The 26,820-nt window shown below is 30.3% G+C and overlaps 1 protein-coding gene across 1 annotated transcript in view; it reads right to left on the bottom strand.

Annotated features, from left to right (window-relative positions):
- Positions 1–24,204: 24,204 nt before the first annotated feature.
- LOC101898558 (frizzled-like) overlaps positions 24,205–26,820 on the bottom strand; it is a 245,930-nt gene continuing 243,314 nt past the window's right edge. Inside the window, exon 5 of the mRNA XM_059130348.1 lies at positions 24,205–25,019. Coding sequence (XP_058986331.1) covers positions 24,490–25,019 — 530 coding nt within the window. The 3' untranslated portion in view covers positions 24,205–24,489. The remainder of the gene's footprint in view (positions 25,020–26,820) is intronic.

Raw genomic sequence — 26,820 nt, 5'->3', positions numbered from 1 at the left:
TGTCAATATTTAAGGAGTTATGAGCGTTTTAAAATACCCTATTTTTCCTCTTTAAATATCTCAATGAAATAGTAAGCTTAAATCCCCGAAATGTCAATATTTAAGGAGTTATGAGCGTTTTAAAATACCCTATTTTTCCTCTTAAATATCTCAATGAAATAATATGCTAAAAACCCCGAAATGTCAATATTTAAGGAGTTATGAGCGTTTTAAAATACCCTATTTTTCCTCTTTAAATATCTCAATGAAATAATATGCTAAAAACACCGAAATGTCAATATTTAAGGAGTTATGAGCGTTTTAAAAATACCCTATTTTTCCTCTTTAAATATCTCAATGAAATAGTAAGCTTAAATCCCCGAAATGTCAATATTTAAGGAGTTATGAGCGTTTTAAAATACCCTATTTTTCCTCTTTAAATATCTCAATGAAATAATATGCTAAAAACCCCGAAATGTCAATATTTAAGGAGTTATGAGCGTTTTAAAATACCCTATTTTTCCTCTTTAAATATCTCAATGAAATAATATGCTAAAAACCCCGAAATGTCAATATTTAAGGAGTTATGAGCGTTTTAAATACCCTATTTTCCTCTTTAAATATCTCAATGAAATAATATGCTAAAAACCCCGAAATGTCAATATTTAAGGAGTTATGAGCGTTTTAAAATACCCTATTTTTCCTCTTTAAATATCTCAATGAAATAATATGCTAAAAACCCCGAAATGTCAATATTTAAGGAGTTATGAGCGTTTTAAAATACCCTATTTTTCCTCTTTAAATATCTCAATGAAATAATATGCTAAAAACACCGAAATGTCAATATTTAAGGAGTTATGAGCGTTTTAAAATACCCTATTTTTCCTCTTTAAATATCTCAATGAAATAATATGCTAAAAACCCCGAAATGTTAATATTTAAGGAGTTATGAGCGTTTTAAAATACCCTATTTTTCCTCTTTAATAATTGCAATGAAATAATATGCTAAAAACCCCGAAATGTCAATATTTAAGGAGTTATGAGCGTTTTAAAATACCCTATTTTTCCTCTTTAAATATCTCAATGAAATAATATGCTAAAAACCCCGAAATGTTAATATTAAGGAGTTATGAGCGTTTTAAAATACCCTATTTTTCCTAGTTAAAATCTCAATGAAATAATATGCTAAACACCCCGAAATGTCAATATTTAAGGAGTTATGAGCGTTTTAAAATACCCTATTTTTCCTAGTTAAAAATCTCAATGAAATAATATGCTAAAAACCCCGAAATGTCAATATTTAAGGAGTTATGAGCGTTTTAAAATACCCTATTTTTCCTCTTTAATAATTGCAATGAAATAATATGCTAAAAACCCCGAAATGTCAATATTTAAGGAGTTATGAGCGTTTTAAAATACCCTATTTTTCCTCTTTAAATATCTCAATGAAATAATATGCTAAAAACCCCGAAATGTCAATATTTAAGGAGTTATGAGCGTTTTAAAATACCCTATTTTTCCTCTTTAAATATCTCAATGAAATAGTAAGCTTAAATCCCCGAAATGTCAATATTTAAGGAGTTATGAGCGTTTTAAAATACCCTATTTTTCCTCTTTAAATATCTCAATGAAATAATATGCTAAAAACACCGAAATGTCAATATTTAAGGAGTTATGAGCGTTTTAAAATACCCTATTTTTCCTCTTTAAATATCTCAATGAAATAATATGCTAAAAACCCCGAAATGTCAATATTTAAGGAGTTATGAGCGTTTTAAAATACCCTATTTTTCCTCTTTAAATATCTCAATGAAATAATATGCTAAAAACCCCGAAATGTCAATATTTAAGGAGTTATGAGCGTTTTAAAATACCCTATTTTTCCTCTTTAAATATCTCAATGAAATAATATGCTAAAAACCCCGAAATGTCAATATTTAAGGAGTTATGAGCGTTTTAAAATACCCTATTTTTCCTCTTTAAATATCTCAATGAAATAATATGCTAAAAACCCCGAAATGTCAATATTTAAGGAGTTATGAGCGTTTTAAAATACCCTATTTTTCCTCTTTAAATATCTCAATGAAATAATATGCTAAAAACCCCGAAATGTCAATATTTAAGGAGTTATGAGCGTTTTAAAATACCCTATTTTTCCTCTTTAAATATCTCAATGAAATAATATGCTAAAAACCCCGAAATGTCAATATTTAAGGAGTTATGAGCGTTTTAAAATACCCTATTTTTCCTCTTTAATAATTGCAATGAAATAATATGCTAAAAACCCCGAAATGTCAATATTTAAGGAGTTATGAGCGTTTTAAAATACCCTATTTTTCCTCTTTAATAATTGCAATGAAATAATATGCTAAAACCCCGAAATGTCAATATTTAAGGAGTTATGAGCGTTTTAAAATACCCTATTTTTCCTCTTTAATACTTGCAATGAAATAATATGCTAAAAACCCCGAAATGTCAATATTTAAGGAGTTATGAGCGTTTTAAAATACCCTATTTTTCCTCTTTAATAATTGCAATGAAATAATATGCTAAAAACCCCGAAATGTCAATATTTAAGGAGTTATGAGCGTTTTAAAATACCCTATTTTTCCTCTTTAATAATTGCAATGAAATAATATGCTAAAACCCCGAAATGTCAATATTTAAGGAGTTATGAGCGTTTTTAAAATACCCTATTTTTCCTATTTAAAAATCTCAATGAAATAATATGCTAAAAACCCCGAAATGTCAATATTAAGGAGTTATGAGCGTTTTAAAATACCCTATTTTTCCTCTTTAATAATTGCAATGAAATAATATGCTAAAAACCCCGAAATGTCAATATTTAAGGAGTTATGAGCGTTTTAAAATACCCTATTTTTCCTCTTTAATAATTGCAATGAAATAATATGCTAAAAACCCCGAAATGTTAATATTTAAGGAGTTATGAGCGTTTTAAAATACCCTATTTTTCCTCTTTAATAATTGCAATGAAATAATATGCTAAAAACCCCGAAATGTTAATATTTAAGGAGTTATGAGCGTTTTAAAATACCCTATTTTTCCTCTTTAATAATTGCAATGAAATAATATGCTAAAAACCCCGAAATGTCAATATTTAAGGAGTTATGAGCGTTTTAAAATACCCTATTTTTCCTCTTTAAATATCTCAATGAAATAATATGCTAAAACACCGAAATGTCAATATTTAAGGAGTTATGAGCGTTTTAAAATACCCTATTTTTCCTCTTTAAATATCTCAATGAAATAATATGCTAAAAACCCCGAAATGTCAATATTTAAGGAGTTATGAGCGTTTTAAAATACCCTATTTTTCCTCTTTAAATATCTCAATGAAATAATATGCTAAAAACCCCGAAATGTCAATATTTAAGGAGTTATGAGCGTTTTAAAATACCCTATTTTTCCTCTTTAAATATCTCAATGAAATAATATGCTAAAAACCCCGAAATGTCAATATTTAAGGAGTTATGAGCGTTTTAAAATACCCTATTTTTCCTCTTTAAATATCTCAATGAAATAATATGCTAAAAACCCCGAAATGTCAATATTTAAGGAGTTATGAGCGTTTTAAAATACCCTATTTTTCCTCTTTAAATATCTCAATGAAATAATATGCTAAAAACCCCGAAATGTCAATATTTAAGGAGTTATGAGCGTTTTAAAATACCCTATTTTTCCTCTTTAAATATCTCAATGAAATAATATGCTAAAAACCCCGAAATGTTAATATTTAAGGAGTTATGAGCGTTTTAAAATACCCTATTTTTCCTCTTTAATAATTGCAATGAAATAATATGCTAAAACCCCGAAATGTCAATATTTAAGGAGTTATGAGCGTTTTAAAATACCCTATTTTTCCTCTTTAATAATTGCAATGAAATAATATGCTAAAAACCCCGAAATGTCAATATTTAAGGAGTTATGAGCGTTTTAAAATACCCTATTTTTCCTCTTTAATAATTGCAATGAAATAATATGCTAAAAACCCCGAAATGTCAATATTTAAGGAGTTATGAGCGTTTTAAAATACCCTATTTTTCCTCTTTAATAATTGCAATGAAATAATATGCTAAAAACCCCGAAATGTCAATATTTAAGGAGTTATGAGCGTTTTAAAATACCCTATTTTTCCTCTTTAATAATTGCAATGAAATAATATGCTAAAACCCCGAAATGTCAATATTTAAGGAGTTATGAGCGTTTTAAAATACCCTATTTTTCCTAGTTAAAATCTCAATGAAATAATATGCTAAAAACCCCGAAATGTCAATATTAAGGAGTTATGAGCGTTTTAAAATACCCTATTTTTCCTCTTTAATAATTGCAATGAAATAATATGCTAAAAACCCCGAAATGTCAATATTAAGGAGTTATGAGCGTTTTAAAATACCCTATTTTTCCTCTTTAATAATTGCAATGAAATAATATGCTAAAAAACCCCGAAATGTCAATATTTAAGGAGTTATGAGCGTTTTAAAATACCCTATTTTCCTCTTTAATAATTGCAATGAAATAATATGCTAAAACCCCGAAATGTCAATATTTAAGGAGTTATGAGCGTTTTAAAATACCCTATTTTTCCTAGTTAAAATCTCAATGAAATAATATGCTAAACACCCCGAAATGTCAATATTTAAGGAGTTATGAGCGTTTTAAAATACCCTATTTTTCCTAGTTAAAAATCTCAATGAAATAATATGCTAAAACCCCGAAATGTCAATATTTAAGGAGTTATGAGCGTTTTAAAATACCCTATTTTTCCTCTTTAAATATCTCAATGAAATAATATGCTAAAAACCCCGAAATGTTAATATTTAAGGAGTTATGAGCGTTTTAAAATACCCTATTTTTCCTCTTTAAATATCTCAATGAAATAATATGCTAAAACACCGAAATGTCAATATTTAAGGAGTTATGAGCGTTTTAAAATACCCTATTTTTCCTCTTTAAATATCTCAATGAAATAATATGCTAAAAACCCCGAAATGTCAATATTTAAGGAGTTATGAGCGTTTTAAAATACCCTATTTTTCCTCTTTAATATCTCAATGAAATAATATGCTAAAAACCCCGAAATGTCAATATTTAAGGAGTTATGAGCGTTTTAAAATACCCTATTTTTCCTCTTTAAATATCTCAATGAAATAATATGCTAAAAACCCCGAAATGTCAATATTTAAGGAGTTATGAGCGTTTTAAAATACCCTATTTTTCCTCTTTAAATATCTCAATGAAATAATATGCTAAAAACCCCGAAATGTCAATATTTAAGGAGTTATGAGCGTTTTAAAATACCCTATTTTTCCTCTTTAAATATCTCAATGAAATAATATGCTAAAAACCCCGAAATGTCAATATTTAAGGAGTTATGAGCGTTTTAAAATACCCTATTTTTCCTCTTTAAATATCTCAATGAAATAATATGCTAAAAACCCCGAAATGTCAATATTTAAGGAGTTATGAGCGTTTTAAAATACCCTATTTTTCCTCTTTAAATATCTCAATGAAATAATATGCTAAAAACCCCGAAATGTCAATATTTAAGGAGTTATGAGCGTTTTAAAATACCCTATTTTTCCTCTTTAAATATCTCAATGAAATAATATGCTAAAAACACCGAAATGTCAATATTTAAGGAGTTATGAGCGTTTTAAAATACCCTATTTTTCCTAGTTAAAAATCTCAATGAAATAATATGCTAAACACCCCGAAATGTCAATATTTAAGGAGTTATGAGCGTTTTAAAATACCCTATTTTTCCTCTTTAAATATCTCAATGAAATAATATGCTAAAAACACCGAAATGTCAATATTTAAGGAGTTATGAGCGTTTTAAAATACCCTATTTTTCCTAGTTAAAAATCTCAATGAAATAATATGCTAAACTCCCCGAAATGTTAATATCTAAGGAGTTATGAGCGTTTTAAAATACCCTATTTTTCCTCTTTAAATATCTCAATGAAATAGTAAGCTTAAATCCCCGAAATGTCAATATTTAAGGAGTTATGAGCGTTTTAAAATACCCTATTTTTCCTCTTTAAATATCTCAATGAAATAATATGCTAAAAACCCCGAAATGTCAATATTTAAGGAGTTATGAGCGTTTTAAAATACCCTATTTTTCCTCTTTAAATATCTCATTGAAATAATATGCTAAAAACACCGAAATGTCAATATTTAAGGAGTTATGAGCGTTTTAAAATACCCTATTTTTCCTCTTTAAATATCTCAATGAAATAATATGCTAAAAACCCCGAAATGTCAATATTTAAGGAGTTATGAGCGTTTTAAAATACCCTATTTTTCCTCTTTAAATATCTCAATGAAATAATATGCTAAAAACCCCGAAAGTAGCGTCAACCCTATTTTTCCTCTTTAAATATCTCAATGAAATAATATGCTAAAAACCCCGAAATGTTAATATTTAAGGAGTTATGAGCGTTTTAAAATACCCTATTTTTCCTCTTTAATAATTGCAATGAAATAATATGCTAAAAACCCCGAAATGTTAATATTTAAGGAGTTATGAGCGTTTTAAAATACCCTATTTTTCCTCTTTAAATATCTCAATGAAATAATATGCTAAAACCCCGAAATGTTAATATTTAAGGAGTTATGAGCGTTTTAAAATACCCTATTTTTCCTCTTTAAATATCTCAATGAAATAATATGCTAAAAACCCCGAAATGTTAATATTTAAGGAGTTATGAGCGTTTTAAAATACCCTATTTTTCCTCTTTAAATATATCAATGAAATAATAGGTTAAAAACCCCGAATGTCAATATTTAAGGAGTTATGAGCGTTTTAAAATACCCTATTTTTCCTCTTTAAATATCTCAATGAAATAATATGCTAAAAACCCCGAAATGTCAATATTTAAGGAGTTATGAGCGTTTTAAAATACCCTATTTTTCCTCTTTAAATATCTCAATGAAATAATATGCTAAAAACACCGAAATGTCAATATTTAAGGAGTTATGAGCGTTTTAAAATACCCTATTTTTCCTCTTTAAATATCTCAATGAAATAATATGCTAAAAACACCGAAATGTCAATATTTAAGGAGTTATGAGCGTTTTAAAATACCCTATTTTTCCTCTTTAAATATCTCAATGAAATAATATGCTAAAAACCCCGAAATGTCAATATTTAAGGAGTTATGAGCGTTTTAAAATACCCTATTTTTCCTCTTTAAATATCTCAATGAAATAATATGCTAAAAACACCGAAATGTCAATATTTAAGGAGTTATGAGCGTTTTAAAATACCCTATTTTTCCTCTTTAAATATCTCAATGAAATAATATGCTAAAAACACCGAAATGTCAATATTTAAGGAGTTATGAGCGTTTTAAAATACCCTATTTTTCCTCTTTAAATATCTCAATGAAATAATATGCTAAAAACCCCGAAATGTCAATATTTAAGGAGTTATGAGCGTTTTAAAATACCCTATTTTTCCTCTTTAAATATCTCAATGAAATAATATGCTAAAAACCCCGAAATGTCAATATTTAAGGAGTTATGAGCGTTTTAAAATACCCTATTTTTCCTCTTTAAATATCTCAATGAAATAATATGCTAAAAACACCGAAATGTCAATATTTAAGGAGTTATGAGCGTTTTAAAATACCCTATTTTTCCTCTTTAAATATCTCAATGAAATAATATGCTAAAAACACCGAAATGTCAATATTTACGGAGTTATGAGCGTTTTAAAATACCCTATTTTTCCTAGTTAAAAATCTCAATGAAATAATATGCTAAACACCCCGAAATGTCAATATTTAAGGAGTTATGAGCGTTTTAAAATACCCTATTTTTCCTCTTTAATAATTGCAATGAAATAATATGCTAAAAACCCCGAAATGTCAATATTTAAGGAGTTATGAGCGTTTTAAAATACCCTATTTTTCCTCTTTAAATATTTCAATGAAATAATATGCTAAAAACACCGAAATGTCAATATTTAAGGAGTTATGAGCGTTTTAAAATACCCTATTTTTCCTAGTTAAAATCTCAATGAAATAATATGCTAAACACCCCGAAATGTCAATATTTAAGGAGTTATGAGCGTTTTAAAATACCCTATTTTTCCTCTTTAATAATTGCAATGAAATAATATGCTAAAAACCCCGAAATGTCAATATTTAAGGAGTTATGAGCGTTTAAAATACCCTATTTTTCCTCTTTAAATATCTCAATGAAATAATAGGCTAAAAACCCCGAAATGTCAATATTTAAGGAGTTATGAGCGTTTTAAAATACCCTATTTTTCCTCTTTAAATATCTCAATGAAATAGTAAGCTTAAATCCCCGAAATGTCAATATTTAAGGAGTTATGAGCGTTTTAAAATACCCTATTTTTCCTCTTTAAATATCTCAATGAAATAATAGGCTAAAAACCCCGAAATGTCAATATTTAAGGAGTTATGAGCGTTTTAAAATACCCTATTTTTCCTCTTTAAATATCTCAATGAAATAATATGCTAAAAACACCGAAATGTCAATATTTACGGAGTTATGAGCGTTTTAAAATACCCTATTTTTCCTAGTTAAAAATCTCAATGAAATAATATGCTAAACACCCCGAAATGTCAATATTTAAGGAGTTATGAGCGTTTTAAAATACCCTATTTTTCCTCTTTAAATATATCAATGAAATAATAGGTTAAAAACCCCGAAATGTCAATATTTAAGGAGTTATGAGCGTTTTAAAATACCCTATTTTTCCTCTTTAAATATCTCAATGAAATAATATGCTAAAAACACCGAAATGTCAATATTTACGGAGTTATGAGCGTTTTAAAATACCCTATTTTTCCTAGTTAAAAATCTCAATGAAATAATATGCTAAACACCCCGAAATGTCAATATTTAAGGAGTTATGAGCGTTTTAAAATACCCTATTTTTCCTCTTTAAATATCTCAATGAAATAGTAAGCTTAAATCCCCGAAATGTCAATATTTAAGGAGTTATGAGCGTTTTAAAATACCCTATTTTTCCTCTTTAAATATCTCAATGAAATAATATGCTAAAAACCCCGAAATGTCAATATTTAAGGAGTTATGAGCGTTTTAAAATACCCTATTTTTCCTCTTTAAATATCTCAATGAAATAATATGCTAAAAACACCGAAATGTCAATATTTACGGAGTTATGAGCGTTTTAAAATACTCTATTTTTCCTAGTTAAAAATCTCAATGAAATAATATGCTAAACTCCCCGAAATGTTAATATCTAAGGAGTTATGAGCGTTTTAAAATACCCTATTTTTCCTCTTTAATAATTGCAATGAAATAATATGCTAAAAACCCCGAAATGTCAATATTTAAGGAGTTATGAGCGTTTAAAAATACCCTATTTTTCCTCTTTAAATATCTCAATGAAATAATAGGCTAAAAACCCCGAAATGTCAATATTTAAGGAGTTATGAGCGTTTTAAAATACCCTATTTTTCCTCTTTAAATATCTCAATGAAATAGTAAGCTTAAATCCCCGAAATGTCAATATTTAAGGAGTTATGAGCGTTTTAAAATACCCTATTTTTCCTCTTTAAATATCTCAATGAAATAATAGGCTAAAAACCCCGAAATGTCAATATTTAAGGAGTTATGAGCGTTTTTAAAATACCCTATTTTTCCTCTTTAAATATCTCAATGAAATAATATGCTAAAAACCCCGAAATGTCAATATTTAAGGAGTTATGAGCGTTTTAAAATACCCTATTTTTCCTCTTTAAATATCTCAATGAAATAATATGCTAAAAACACCGAAATGTCAATATTTAAGGAGTTATGAGCGTTTTAAAATACCCTATTTTTCCTAGTTAAAAATCTCAATGAAATAATATGCTAAACACCCCGAAATGTCAATATTTAAGGAGTTATGAGCGTTTTAAAATACCCTATTTTTCCTCTTTAAATATCTCAATGAAATAATATGCTAAAAACACCGAAATGTCAATATTTAAGGAGTTATGAGCGTTTTAAAATACCCTATTTTTCCTAGTTAAAAATCTCAATGAAATAATATGCTAAACTCCCCGAAATGTTAATATCTAAGGAGTTATGAGCGTTTTAAAATACCCTATTTTTCCTCTTTAAATATCTCAATGAAATAGTAAGCTTAAATCCCCGAAATGTCAATATTTAAGGAGTTATGAGCGTTTTAAAATACCCTATTTTTCCTCTTTAAATATCTCAATGAAATAATATGCTAAAAACACCGAAATGTCAATATTTAAGGAGTTATGAGCGTTTTAAAATACCCTATTTTTCCTCTTTAAATATCTCAATGAAATAGTAAGCTTAAATCCCCGAAATGTCAATATTTAAGGAGTTATGAGCGTTTTAAAATACCCTATTTTTCCTCTTTAAATATCTCAATGAAATAATATGCTAAAAACCCCGAAATGTCAATATTTAAGGAGTTATGAGCGTTTTAAATACCCTATTTTTCCTCTTTAAATATCTCAATGAAATAATATGCTAAAAACACCGAAATGTCAATATTTAAGGAGTTATGAGCGTTTTAAAATACCCTATTTTTCCTCTTTAAATATCTCAATGAAATAATATGCTAAAAACCCCGAAATGTCAATATTTAAGGAGTTATGAGCGTTTTAAAATACCCTATTTTTCCTCTTTAAATATCTCAATGAAATAATATGCTAAAAACACCGAAATGTCAATATTTAAGGAGTTATGAGCGTTTTAAAATACCCTATTTTTCCTCTTTAAATATCTCAATGAAATAGTAAGCTTAAATCCCCGAAATGTCAATATTTAAGGAGTTATGAGCGTTTTAAAATACCCTATTTTTCCTCTTTAAATATCTCAATGAAATAATATGCTAAAAACCCCGAAATGTCAATATTTAAGGAGTTATGAGCGTTTTAAAATACCCTATTTTTCCTCTTTAAATATCTCAATGAAATAATATGCTAAAAACACCGAAATGTCAATATTTAAGGAGTTATGAGCGTTTTAAAATACCCTATTTTTCCTCTTTAAATATCTCAATGAAATAATATGCTAAAAACACCGAAATGTCAATATTTAAGGAGTTATGAGCGTTTTAAAATACCCTATTTTTCCTCTTTAAATATCTCAATGAAATAATATGCTAAAAACACCGAAATGTCAATATTTAAGGAGTTATGAGCGTTTTAAAATACCCTATTTTTCCTCTTTAAATATCTCAATGAAATAATATGCTAAAAACCCCGAAATGTCAATATTTAAGGAGTTATGAGCGTTTTAAAATACCCTATTTTTCCTCTTTAAATATCTCAATGAAATAGTAAGCTTAAATCCCCGAAATGTCAATATTTAAGGAGTTATGAGCGTTTTAAAATACCCTATTTTTCCTCTTTAAATATCTCAATGAAATAATATGCTAAAAACACCGAAATGTCAATATTTACGGAGTTATGAGCGTTTTAAAATACCCTATTTTTCCTAGTTAAAAATCTCAATGAAATAATATGCTAAACACCCCGAAATGTCAATATTTAAGGAGTTATGAGCGTTTTAAAATACCCTATTTTTCCTCTTTAAATATCTCAATGAAATAATATGCTAAAAACACCGAAATGTCAATATTTACGGAGTTATGAGCGTTTTAAAATACTCTATTTTTCCTAGTTAAAAATCTCAATGAAATAATATGCTAAACTCCCCGAAATGTTAATATCTAAGGAGTTATGAGCGTTTTAAAATACCCTATTTTTCCTCTTTAAATATCTCAATGAAATAGTAAGCTTAAATCCCCGAAATGTCAATATTTAAGGAGTTATGAGCGTTTTAAAATACCCTATTTTTCCTCTTTAAATATCTCAATGAAATAATAGGCTAAAAACCCCGAAATGTCAATATTTAAGGAGTTATGAGCGTTTTAAAATACCCTATTTTTCCTCTTTAAATATCTCAATGAAATAATATGCTAAAAACCCCGAAATGTTAATATTTAAGGAGTTATGAGCGTTTTAAAATACCTTATTTTTCCTCTTCAATAAGTGCAATTAAATAATAGGCTAAAAACCCCTAAATATCAATATTTAAGGAGTTATGGCCATTTCAAAATACGCTATTCCTCCTCACGGAAAATCCAAAAAATATATATTATATGTAATTATTCCTGATATATCCCAGATATTTATACTATCTACAGACTTTTTGTCTTCGGTGACCCCTAATGAAATTCGGTCTAGAATATTTTCTCTATTGGCGTCAACCTTCTAAAATTAAGACTGGACCAAAATTTGGTCATTTTATAAAAGTGTCTAAAAATCAGAAAAAATTCCCAAAATATATTTTATATGCAATTGGTCCTGAAATATTCCAGATATCTATTTAATCTACAGACTTTTTGCCTTTGGTGGCCCCTAGTGAAATTTAGTGTTGAATATTTTCTCTCTTAGCGTTAACCCTATAAAACGAAGTGTAGAACGAAATTTTACCATTTCCTTTAAATTCCAAAAATTATCCAAATTTAATATATCTATATTATTATATATCCAAATTAATCCTTATATTCTTGGTATTCTTATAATATATATTAAATTTATATGTTCGGCGAGCACTAGTGAAATTTAGTGTAGAATATTTTCTCTTTTGACATCATCGCGGGAAAATGAAGTCTAAGGGTAAATATGGCCATATATTTACACAATGCCCAAATATGACCCAAATTATAAAATACAGCTTATATTCCCAAACTGGGGTTGATATTTCCTAATATATGTTATATACAGAATTCTCATCGTCGGCGACCCCTAGTAGAATTTGGTGTAGAATATTTTCTCTCTTGACAACATCATGCAAAACTGACTTCTAGGGGTCGATTTGGTCATATTTTAAAACAAAGCCCAAACATGACCAAAACATAACCTATTTATTTGTATATATCCAAATTGACCCGGATATTTTCCAGATATCTGTTCAAAATCCACAATTCCTGCCTCTTGGGACTCCCAATAGAATTTGGTGTAGATTTTTTTCTCTCTTGTCATCACTGCGCAAAAATTAAGTCTACAGGTAAATATGACCATATATTTAAACAAAGCCCAAACATGACCCAAACTTTAAAGCACAGTTTAAATATCCAAATTGGGGCTGAGGTTTCATAATATGTAGGTTATATACAGACTTCTCATTGTCGATGACCCCTGGTAGAATTTGGTATAGAATATTTTCTCCCTTGATAACATCGTGCAAAATTGACTTCTAGGGGTAGATTTGGTCATATTGTAGAACACAGCTCAAAAATGACCAAAACATAACCTATTTATTTTTGTATATCCAAATTGAGTAGGATATTTTGCAGATATCTGTTCATAATACAGGCTGCTTGCCTTTAAGGACCCCTTGTAGAATTTGGTATAGATTTTTTTCTCTCTTGACATCATTGTGGGAAAACGAAGTCTAAGGGTACATTTGGTCACTTTACCATAAAAGCCCAAAAATGACCCAAAATTTAAAATACATTTTTTATATATTCAAATCGGTGCTGATATTTCCTAACATATGTTATATACAGACTTCTTGTTGTCGGTGACCCCTGGTAAAATTTGGTATAGAATATTTTCTCCCTTGGCAACATCATGCAAAACTGACTTCTAGGGGTAGATTTGGTCATATTTTGAACACAGCCTAAACATGACCAAAATCTAAGATATTCATTTTTATATATCCAAATTGACCCGGATATTTTTCAGATATCTGCTCAAAATCCACACTTCCTGTTGCTAGGGACTCCTAGTGGAATTCGGCATAGATTTTTTCCCTCTTCACATCATTGCGCGAAAAAAAAGTCTGAAGGTAAATGTGACCATATCTTTACACAAAGCCCAAAAATTATCCAAAATTTAAAATACAGTTTTATATATTCAAATCGGTACTGATATTTCCTAATATATGTTATATACAGACTCCTCGTGTTCGGTGACCTCTAGTAGAATTTGGTATAGAATATTTTCTTCCTTGACAGCATCATGGAAAATTGTCTTCTAAGGGTACATTTGGTCATATTTTGAAACAAAGTCCAAACTTGACCAAAACAAACTATTTATTTTTATATATCCAAATTGACCCGCTTATTTTCCGGATATCTGTTCAAAATACAGGCTGCTTGCATTTCGGGACTCCTAGTATAATTTGGTGTCGATTTTTTTCTTTTTCGACATCATGGCGCGAAAATGAAGTCTAAAGATACATTTGGTCACTTTATCAAATCGGTGCTGATATTTCGTGGTATATGTTATATACAGACTTCGAGTGTTCGGTGACCCCTGGTAGAATTTGGTATAGAATATTTTCTCCTTTGATAACATCATGCATAATTGACTTCTAGGGGTAGATTTGGCCATATTTTGCAACACAGCCCAAATATGACCAAAATCTGAGATATTCATTTTTATATATCCAAATTGAGTCGGATATTTTTCAGATTTCTGCTCAAAATCCACACTTCCTGTCTCTTGGAACTTCTAGTGGAATTTGGCATAGATTTTTTTCTCTATTGACATCATAGCGCGAAAATGAAGTCTAAAAGTAAATTTGAATACTTCACCATAAAAAGCCCAAAAATGACGCAAAATTTTTAGATTTCCAAATCGTTGCTGATATTTGCCAGATATCGGTTAAGTCTTCAAATGTTTTTTTTTTCGATGACCCCTAGTGAAATTTGATAAGGAAAATATGCCCCTTTTATGATCATCATTTCAAAATGAAGTATATTACGGAAATCCATCCCCAACCTCCATCCTCCTCCTCCTTTGGGCCATTTAACTAATTGAATATTTGTGTTTGTGTTGGAATTTAATTTTTATTGGTATTTCTTCCAACAAATGGCCAAAATTCCAATTTGCCAGCACTTGTTGGCACTTTTATTACCTCCTCCCCCCTCCCCCGCCAAAAAAAGGAAACGAAGCAGTTAAACACTCCCCAATCTTTGGAGCTAAAGGAACAATTTTGCCATGGATGTTGTCTCAATAATTTTAAAATAAACAACATTTTTATTTCGGTGGTTTTTGTGGTGAGGCTCCATCTATTTTTTGCGAAAATATATACTCCTACATGGCCATGATGCAGGGAGCCAGGCCAGGGAAAAAACTTTGTTTAATTGAAATTTCCAGTTAAAAACCGAGTGAGAGGAAGGGGTAGGCTAAGCCACTCCAATGCTGCGCCACATAAACTGATTTAGCCAAGCGTGGCCATAAACATTGTGAGTGGAGTCCATGGATGGATAGATGGTTGGTTGGATGGATGGATGTAGGTTTTTTACGTTTCCTGCGTGTAGTTGTTTTTATGGCTTGGAAGTTGTAAAAATGTTTTTGTTCCAAGTGGGTTCCAGGAGTTGTTGGTGTTTTTTTTTTTTGTTATTTGCCTTGCCTGAAGATGTTGTAAATATTTGGTGGTTTCGTCGGCCTCTGCCCCCAGGATAAATGTGGCCCAAAATTAGTACAACAAATTGTTTGCTTTGCAGGAGTCGCCGCCTTTCTTCTCCCCCTCCCTTGTAGGCCAAATAAAAAACTCTTTGATTTTTTTCCATATTTTTTTTTCAGTCTTTAACAATATAATTTTTTTATTACATTTTTTTGCTTTTGTTATTTTGTTGGTGTGTGTGTGTGGTATGTGTTTAAATGGTGTTGTTGTTGTTGTTATTTTAGTATTTATACTTATATAATGAAAAACATGCCTTAATGTTAAAAGTGTGTGTGTGGCGGGAGATTTATTTTACATAGAAAACACAGGTTTCTCATCTAAAGTTCTGTTTTTGATTTTCTCTTTTTGTTTTTGTTGCTAAAAAATGGCAGTTTGTTGTTGTGTTTTTTTTTTCAAGAAAAAAAAATTATCTTTGTTGTGGTAACTTTTTGTAATTCTTGGATCGGTGTGGGTTAGTCAAAGAAATTATTGGTTATTTAACTCAAATTTTAAAAAAATCTTAAATTATAAACACAATATTTTTTAATTTTTTTTTTCAATATTTTTTTGTTTTATGACTATAACGTCATGAAATAAATAATACACATTTTTTCTTCTTCTCCTTAAATTTAATAAAAATTAAAAAAAAACAACACATTTTTTATTTCCACACTTTTAATACAACAAAAATCCGTTAACTTAACTTCAAGAGAAAATATCTACTTTTAAGTTATTTTATTTGTTAGTAAATGTTAATAACATTCTATTTTTATTTTTTTGTTTTATATATTTTACTTCTTTTTAGATTTTTAGCACATTGGAGGACGTTTAGTTTGCAGTAAGAACCAAAAAATAATTTTTTAATGAAAAATATTTGAATAAAAAAAAATTAAAATAAACACCAAGGAAAAGTTGTTGATTTTTGTTAAGACAATTTTAAAAATTTTCAAAAATATTTTTAATTCAACACCCTTAAGAAATACGCAACATGGTACGTGGAGTGACGATGTGGAAGATATCAGGCCCAATTTGAATGCATCAGGAATAAATTAAATTTTGTTGACAAATTGGGGATTTTTCTAAATATGACCATATTTGCTGTAAGACTTCATTTTAGAGGCTTGATTTTAAAGAGGAAAATGTTCTCCGTCAAATTGCACTATGGGTCGCTAAAGAAAGCAAATCTGTAGATTCAATAGATATCAAGAAAAAATCCGCTCCAATTTATATATAACAACAATATTTTTTAACTTTTCCTAAATTGAGAAAAATTTTCATAATTGGTCCATTTTTGTGGTAAAACTTCATATTGGTGGATGGGTGTCAAAGGGGAAAATATTTTGCATCATCACAGATGTCAAGAAAAAATCCGGCTCGATTTGGATATAAAACAATTTTTTTAATTTATCCAAAATTCGAGGAAATTTCCAAAATGTGCCCATTTTTTCTACAACACTCCATTTTGGCGGACTAATGCCAAAGAGGAAAACATTTTTCATCAAATTTCACTATGGGCCACCGAAGGCCAGAATTCTGTAATTGCAATAAATTTCAGGATAATGTCGTAACAAAATTGAAATTTTTGCGGATTTTTTAGTTCTTAGATCAAATTGGGGATTTTTCAAAATCTGTCCATATTTCTATCTAACACCAATTTTAGAGGGTTGATGTTAATGGAGAAAATATTCTCCATTAAATTTCAACATAGGTCGCCAAAGATAGCAAATCTATATATTCAGTAGTTATAAAGAAAATATCCGATCCTATTTGGATATAAAAATAAAATTTTTGATTTTTCCTAAATTGGTAGAAATTTTCAAAATTGGTCCCTTATTCCTGCAACAACATATTTTGGCGAATTGATGTCAAAGAAGAAAATATTTTCATAAAATTTCACTATGGGTCAACTCAGGCCAGAACTCTGTAGATACAATAGATATCTGGAAAATCGAGTAAAGAAATCGGTACCTTTCCTTTCTTTGGTCAAATTGGGAATTTTCTAAAATCTGGTTATATTTCTGTCTAATATCAATTTTAGAGGGTTGATGTTAATGGAGAAAATATTCTAACTCAAATTTCATTATGGGTCACCAAAGAAAGCAAATCTATAAATTAAAGAGATATCAAGAAAAAATTAGCTCCAATTTAGATATAAAAACCATATTTTTGTATTTTTTCTAAATTGGGAGAAATTTTTAAAATTGGTCCATTTTTGCTACAATACTCCATGTTGGCGGCTGGAGGCCAAAGGAGAAAATATTTTTCATCAAATTTCACTATGGGTCACCGAAAACCAGAATTCTGTAAATGCAATAGATTTCAGAATAATGTCGTAACAAAATTGAAATTTTTGGGGATTTTTTAGTTCTTAGATCAAACTGGGGATTTTTCAAAATCTATTCATATTTCTGTCTAATACCAATTTTAGAGGGTTGATGTTAATGGAGAAAATGTTCTCCGTCAAATTTCACTATGGTTCACCAAAGGAAGCAAATATTTATACTGAATTGGTATTAAGAAAATATCGGCCCCAATTTGGATATAAAATCAATATTTACGATTTTTCCTATATTGGGAGAAATTTCCGAAGTTGACCAATTTCTTCTACAACATTCCAAGTTGGGGGATGAATGTTAGAGGAGAAAATATTTTTTACCAAATTTGACTATGGGTCACTGAAGACAAGATCTCTGTAGATAAAATAGGTATTCGGAAAATAGCGTAAAGAAATCGGTATTTTTGGGAACCTTTTCTTTCTTTGGTCAAACTGGAACTTATTAAAAATCTCTTCATATTTCGGTCTAATATCAAGTTTAGAGGGTTGATGTTAATGGAGAAAATATTCTCCCTCGAATTTTATTACGGGTCACCAAAGAATGCAGATCTGTAAATTGAACAGATATCAAGAAAAAATCCGCTCCAATTTAGATATAAAAAAGAATATATTTTTAATTTTTTCAAAATTGGGAGAAATTTTTAAATTGGACCATTTCTTCTACAACACTCCATGTTGGCGGCTGGAGGTCAAAAGAGAAAATATTTTCCATCTAATTTCGATATGGGTCACCGAAGACCAGAACTCTGTAGATACAGTAGATAATAAGAAAATAATGTAAAGAAGTGGGTATTTTTGGGGACTATTTCCATTCTTTGGTCAAACTGGGGATTTTTCAAAATCTGTCCATATTTCTGTTTAATATCAATTTTAGACGGTTGGTATTGATGGAGAAAATATTCTCTGTCAAATTTTACTATGGGTCGCCGAAGAAATCAAATCTGTAGATTTAATAGATATCAAGAAAAATCAGCTCCAATTTAGACATAAAAACAATATTTATGATTTTTCCTAAATGGAATGAAATTTCCAAAATTGGACCATTTCTTCTACAAAACTCCATTTTGACGGATGCAGGTCAAAGGAGAAAATATTTTCCATCTAATTTCACTATTTGCCACCGAAGACCAAAACACGGTAGATTCAATAAATATTAGAAAAATAACATAAATAAGTTGGTATGTTTGTCAACTTGGGAATTGGGGAAATTACTTTGTTCAAATTGGGGATTTTTCAAACTCTGATCATATTTCTGTCTAAAATAAATTTTAGACGGTTGGTGTTAATGGAGAAAATATTCTCCGTCAAATTTCACTGTGGGTCGCCAAAGGCAGAAAATCTATAGATTGAATACATATCGAGAAAATATTGGCTCCAGTTTGGATATATAAACATTATTTTTGATTTTTGCAAAATAACATATATTTCTTGGTAGTTGTGGGAGTTCTGTTCCACATGGCCCTATTTTTTCAACTCCAGTACATTTTACCGATTTGATGTTAAAGGAAAAAATATTTCCCATTTGGTGTAGAATATTTTTCTCACTGACATCATCACTCCAAAATGAAGTGTTGTGAAGATTTTGGGTACATGTGGAAAATAGTCACAATTTACAATACAATTTATTATCATTTGAACAGATCTAAATTGAAACTGATTTTTTCTTGACATAAGTAATAGCTATACATTTCATGTTTTTGGTGACCGATAGAGAAATTTAATGAAGAAGATTTTTTTCATTGACATTATTAGTCTAAAATGAATATTTGGGTAAAATTAGAGCCAAATTTCAAAACGCTTCAATTTATATATAAAAAATGTAATTTTTTGTTGGAATCTCACAAAAATTCAACAACTTTTTCCTTAGCGTATAATAATTTTATAAAAAATAAAATCTGATAATTCTTTTTCTGTTTTTCTTTCTTTTTGTTCAAAAAATATATTTTCTTAAATTAAAAATAATATTTAATGGGCACATATAAAGCTTTTATAACTTAAAAATCATAATTCTACAAAATATGCATCTACTCTAAATTAGTCAATAAAATATTTATGAGCAAATTATTAACAATATATTATTTTCGTTGCTTATTGTTTAAAAAATAAAACTTAATTTGTAAGCACTAATTCAGAGAGGACTCAATTGAGAGTAAAAATATTTATTTTAATCGTACTCAACTTAAAGCTAACTATTTACATAAGCTATATATTTAAAAAAAATGAAAAAATTAAAAATAATTCATAAAGTTAGTTGACTCACATTTAAGATGAAGGCAATGAAATGGGGAAATATTCAGAACGTTAGCTTTTTTTCGTTCAAGTAATTTTTTGAGAAGATTTTTTTATTGGCCTTTTGAAGACGCTCTGAAAATCCCCTTTGCCTCTTCTAAAAAATAATTTGCAAATATTTTAATATTTTTTTCTTATTTTTTCTTAGCACATTATATTTAATTTTACATTTAAACTTTGGCTGCACTCATAGAAAATTTCAATAAAATTTTTAAAGTAATTTAATTAAAGTATTAAAACAAAATACAAATTTTTTAAACTAAATTTGTTGTCAGAAACACAAAATAAATATATTCATATAAACTTTGGAGCGTATGAGTAATAAAAACACAAAAGGGAGAATATGAGTCATACGCCATATGGTCTTGGGAATTAAAATTACTTATACGCAATCCCATATCATAAGAGAAAAATTGTTATTTCGATAGCTAAATTAAATGACAAATTGAAATTTTTAAATGAAAGTGATCCACTGATAAGTCTTAATTCTAAAAATATCTTTGCTAGGAATATAGAGAACTTTCATTGCTTCTGTCTGAACATTTAGACAATTTCTATAAATTTTGATTTTTGAAAATAACCGCGGACGTACATTTGGTACTATTTTTCCCAATATAAAATATTTATAATTGAAAACGAAACCAAATTATAAAGAAGAGTGAAAATAAAAATCATTTCAAAAGATTTTCCTAAATTTTCGAATTTTGCGCAAGTGTTATTGGTTGCACTGTTCCGGTATTTGGCCATACACATAGACAACTTAAATATATTTCAAAAGGGGACACTTTAAGCAACCAATTTCAGTTAAAGTGTTCTCCAGAATTATATACAAATAATATGAAAATCAGGATTTTAGAAAATTCCTAAATTTTGGATTTTGCTCAAGTATTGTCTGACCTACTGTCCAGGGGTTTGGTTTAACTTCTCGGAAACACTGTTATATTTCAAAGGCGGGTACTTTAAATAACAATTTTCAATGTAAAGTTTTCTTAAATCAATTCATTGAACCATAAAAATCGCCCATTGAATGTCGAATCCTTACAACTATTCTTAAGCCTTTAGACAGTTATTTCTCGGTCATGTTTTCTTGCTTAAATTTATTAATATTGAAAAAATTTATTTCCCGTGTGTTTCTCTATCCATTACCCTTTCAAAATATGTTGAGATGTAGTCATAACTAATAAAAATTCAATAAAATATAATTGAAATAGTCTGACTTAGGAAAAATTGCTAAATTTTGAATTTTGCGCAAGTAAATTATGACCCACTGTCGGAGATTATGGTAGCACATGTCGAAGACAAACATATATTTTGAAAGGCGACTCTTAAAGTAACCATTTGCAATTCAAAGATTTCCAAAATCAATTAATTGAACCATAAAAATAGCCTATTGCATATCGAAGCCTTACATTTCCTCTCATCACCTTTAGGCAGATATTTCTCGGTCCAGAATTTTGCTCCAAACTATTAATATTGGGAAACTTTGCTGCATATGTGTTTCTCTATCCAATCCTCTATCGAAAAATGTGAAAGTGTAGGCGAAACCAATATACGATCGTCATAGAATATTTGCAATTAAATTTCCCGAAGATGCGCAAGTACTCCAGCGGACAAATTTGATCAATTTTGCCTGTACCCGTGATTAACTCTTACACATTTCGGAGAGGATCCCTAAAGAAGCTCATTGCATCTCAAAAATAAAGCGTTTTGACCCAAAAATACAAAAAAGCCAAAAAGGTAAAAAGAAATTTTGAATTTAGAAAACCTCTGGATTTTTAACTTTTGCGCAAGTACTCTGACATGAATTGTTCCGGGATTTTTTTACGAACCACTGTAACTCCACTTTAATCTTGAAGAGGACTCTGTGAGCAACCACTTCGGCCATAAACTTTTTTGAAACCCAGTTAATGGAACCTACAAATCGTCAAAAGAATATCAACATCTTCGAGAACTTCATATGCCCTTAAACACATGTTTCTTGGCCAATTTCTTCACCTCAACGAATAAATATTGGAAAATAGTAAACCATCAATGCTTCCTTAGTCTCTCCACTTCTAAAAAAATTAAAGTTATCCAAGGTTATCTGCAAAACTTAGTAAAAATGCTTTAAATAAAATTAACGCAATACTTATAGAAAATGCGTAAGTATTCCAGGGGGCATATACTACAGGTTAGAATGCAAATATGGAAAATCCTGACACTTTCTGCAAGGAGATATATCAAGGGATTTAATTAGGCCTAAAGTTGTAGGATATTTATTCATTAAAACCAAAAATATGGCATAGAATATTTTTTTTTACCAAAGTTTCTTTCAGATTCCTTGCAAGTTATTTTTAGGTCGATTTTATGTGCTCCAATGAATTTATTTTGAAAAAACTGCAAACCAAATTAGTTTCCCTGATCTCTTTTCTTTCAGAAAATACCATAGGCAAAATCTATTAAAGAAGAATTAAAATAAATCATACGCAAGTATGAGTTATAGTAACTTGTTCGCTTGCAGAAAATGCGTAAGGAGTTTAGGTCGGAATTTTTACAAATTTTTCTTGTACCGCTAGCCAAATTACATACCTGTTGATAGAGGACCAGTAGATCTAACAAATCCCCTTTAGAAGTTCTTACGGATCAGTTCCCGGAAACTCAGAAAATTACTTTGAAGTTTTGTGAGTAAAATTGTTTCCTTTCCTCTAAGCAAGTTATTTCTAGGTGCATTTTTCCGGTCCAATTACCTGATATTTAAAAACTGTAAACCATAATTGTTTCCCTGTCCTCTGTCCTCTTTCCAAATATAGTTTAATGACCCTAGTGCTTAACAAAATCGAATACAAAACTATTAAAATAAATCATACGCATTATGGTACTCTGAATTTATATTACTTATACGTAAGCAGTTCAGATCGGAAATTTTACCAATTTTTGTTGTACCTCTAGCCAAATTACATACCTATTGATAGAGGACCAATAGAGCTAACAAACCTTCTTTAGGAGTTCTCTCGGATCATTTCACTTAAACTCAGAAAATTACTTTGAAGTTTTGTGAGTAAAATGTTCTCCTTTCCTCTAAGCAAGTTAGTTCTAAGTGCATTTTCCCGGTCCAATTACCTGATATTGAAAAACTGTAAACCACCATTGTTTCCCTTATCTGTCCTCTTTCAAAATAGAGTAGAATTACTATAGTGTGGAACAAAATCTCTAACAAAGTAATTAAAATAATTCATACGCAAAGTGGTACTTTTGATTGATATTACTTATACCCTCCCATAATACTTGGTATTATTCAGCTTCAATGAATTGTTATCTGCTAACATTAAATAGGGATTAGTTTACCAAGAAATTGAGTTTCAGAAAATATTAAAATCATATTGATCCCAAACGATTTTTAGGCTCGACAGAGCACATTATAGTCTTGATGAAGTTTTTAAGGAAAACTAAGTTTTGAAGAAATTTTTTTTTAAATATTACTTTTGGTGGTTCGCTGTAGTTTGAAATCCTCTTAGGGAGACATAGTGTTTGACGTATGAATAATGAAAATGTCAAAATATAATGTCGATCATACGCCAGGGTTATGGTGGGTATTAATATTACTAATACGCCCCCTATGCGCATGTCTTTAAATGCGGTTTCCGGGGCCAAATGAAATGATATTTCAAAACGGCAAATTGGGATGGATTCCCTAGGAATTCTAGATTCCAAAAAGGCAAGGCAATTTCGGTTTCCGGGATAGGAAAACATTTTGGTTGGAGAAAAATAACTTCCTATTTGGGAAACCATTCCAAAAATCAAAAATATTTTTTAGAAATTGTCAATGTCAGTTTCATGAATTTAAAAAAAGTTTTCAGCTTTTTTTAATGAGGGGCGTATAAGTAACATAGATGTGGAAATAAAATATTCTTCATACGCCCAATTGGCTTTTGTATTAATATTACTAATACGCTCCCATTTACGCTAACTTTAAATTACAATCTGTGAAGCCAAATGAATTGATATTTCAAAACGGAAAATTGCTGTGAATTTTGTTTTTTGTTCTAGTTTTGAAAATTCCATTTCTTGTCTGCAAATATTTTATTCTGTGATTTTGTTTAATTTTGGAGGCCTAGGGAAGAAAATTGCAACAATTTTTAGATTCTCTTACAATTTTCTTCCCTACACCTCGTATTCATTCTTGAGTATCCTGTGGTCTACCAACCACATTGGGTACTACTCGCGTTACGTCTATTGAAAAGAAGGATTTCTAAACTCTAAATTTGAGCACTCAATTGCTTTGTGTTACATATCTAGGTAAGTTTTTGCTTCTGCTGTCTGCATCTGCGTGTGTGTGTGTAATTTTTTTTAAAAAAATATTTTACAAATTATTACAACAACAAAAAACTATTCATAGCAGATTTTCTTATCATTAAATTATCCTTATCAACTAATTTTTATGGTTTCTTGGCTTTTTACACATACGCCTGACCCCTTGTCCGCGTCTCCTTCCCCTGCAGCTTCTCGACAAAATTACGCCAACTCACCACTGTCTTACTCGAATACAGCCACACACTAGAGGTGACACCCACCAACATTGAACACAAATACTTGACCATATATATTTGAAAAATAGGCCGCGACTCAGACCCGTCGGGCCTTGGTAGGGGACAGGGTATTGAGAAGGGACGGCAAATGTCACGATGCCATTGGACCATCCATTCATCGAAGAAATAATACTCGTAGAAGAGACAACCCAAGTAGCCCAGGGCTGGGAGGATAAAGAGACCCGAGAAGAATCCAATGCGCATCATAAGGCGTTCCAGCTTGTCGGTACGTTTGCCATCCGTCTTCATAACGGTACGTATACGGAAAAGGGATATAAAGCCGGCCAGCAAGAATAGGGCTCCAATCGAGAGATAAATGCACAGGGGTAAGATGAGAAATACCCCCAGAGAGTGGGTGTCCAGTTGGCCAACAAAACAGACGCCCGATAAAATGTCACCTGGAAGGAGAAAGGAAAAATTTAAAGTTATTAGAAAAATTAGAAAAAAAAAATTAAAAGTCATTTTTATTAAAATAAATAAATAAACATTAATAATAAAATTAAAATAAAAAAATTGGGATTTTTTTTAAAAATATTTTCTAAGGACCTTTAAAGTCCTTTAAAAAAATCTATTTTTTTTATAATATTTTTAAAGGACAAATTGAGCTATCAAATTTAAATAGGTCTCTTAGAGCTTTAAACGTGCAGGTTTGCAAACATTTTCAAAAGAAACTTGAGGTCTACAGGGTGAGATAAAAAAACTGAAACAAAGTCAAACGCCATAATTTTTACATTTTTTTTAATTTTATCGAAGGACCTTTAGAGTCCTTCAAAAAATCGATTTTTTATAATATTTCGAAGAACTATCGAGCTATCAAATTTAGGTCTCTTAGAGCTTTATACGTGCAGGTTTGCAAACATTTTCAACAAAAAACTTGAGGTCTACAGGGTGAGATAAAAAAAACTGCAACAAGTCAAATGCCATAATTTTAACATTTTTTTCTTAAATTTTATTGAATTAAAGCAAAAAATGTCGGAAATAGCCTCAAATTTCAGAATAAGTTTAGATTTGTTCGAATTGGTCACCTTTGGCACGAATTATGGGCTTCAAACGGCCAATGAAATCGTCACACGCTATCCGAATGTTGCTCTGCGGAATTTTGGCCCTTTTCCGGCATAGCGCTTGCTTGAGGTGTTCGACACTTTGGTATTTTTTAGTGCAAACCTTGCTATCCGAAGATTTTGGTGGCCATTGTGCGCTGGAAATGAAGCGAGGAACCTCATTTTGTAACCATTCTTGGGTGGCACGTGCTGATTGCGATGGTGCTGAGTCCTGTTGGAATGTCCAAGGTTTGGCTAAGGCTTTAAATACACCTCCCAGAATATTTTGGCGATAATATTCGGCATTTATTTTGATGCCATGGTCAACTAATACGAGCGGAGAGTGACCATCGGCTGCTATGGCGGCTCACACTGCCAGAATGCCGCCCTTAGAACCGCAACAGGGTGTCCCCTCTTGACACCTGTCGATCACCTGCATGAGAAGGCGAAGGTCTTACCGGCATGCTGTCCATGCAATACCTGCTTGGGTGGTATAGACAAAGCCATCCGAATCACTATATTGTGGATAGGCAAACTCCGCCCAGACACGTAAGTTAAGACCCTTATGAGAGCCTCTATATCAACAGGCCTATCTATCAAGCGGGACTGAATAGTATTCACTCTAATGCGGTCTTAGAAGTTATTGAAGGATATAGAGTGAATATTGCACTAGGAGACCATCCTCCCCCCACCCGTCGCAGCTGAAGAACGAGAACTGCCCCGACAAACCCGAGTAGTTTTGGCACAATTACGATCCGGATGGTGTAGCCGCCTAAATTCATACAGGGCCCCGAATTAGCAGAACATCTGCCCAGCATGTGGCATAGGCCCACATGACACGCTGCACCTATATCGCTGTCCAGCCAAACCTACTCACCTAACTCCAGTCTCGTTATGAACACAACCCATACAGATTGCATCCTTTTTGAGACTGGACTTAGAGGCAGAACCAGATTGAATGGAGTCAGAAAATGGAAATAGAATGGACGCTGCTGTATGAGCTGCTATAACAACAACAACCATGGCCGCCGCTTGAGTTCTGTTGGCCAACCGAAGGTGCACATTTTTAGCTGACCTCTTTGGCAAGTAAGCACGATCATTTTATTTGTTTACAAACTGCTGGACAACGAATATTTTCTCATCGGAGACCACCAAACCA

This window comes from Musca domestica, unplaced genomic scaffold (assembly GCF_030504385.1).
Source record: "Musca domestica strain aabys unplaced genomic scaffold, Musca_domestica.polishedcontigs.V.1.1 73, whole genome shotgun sequence".
Lineage (NCBI taxonomy): Eukaryota > Metazoa > Arthropoda > Insecta > Diptera > Muscidae > Musca > Musca domestica.
The sequence above is the reverse complement of the archived record's forward strand: the minus strand, read 5'-3'. Positions and strand labels throughout refer to the sequence as shown.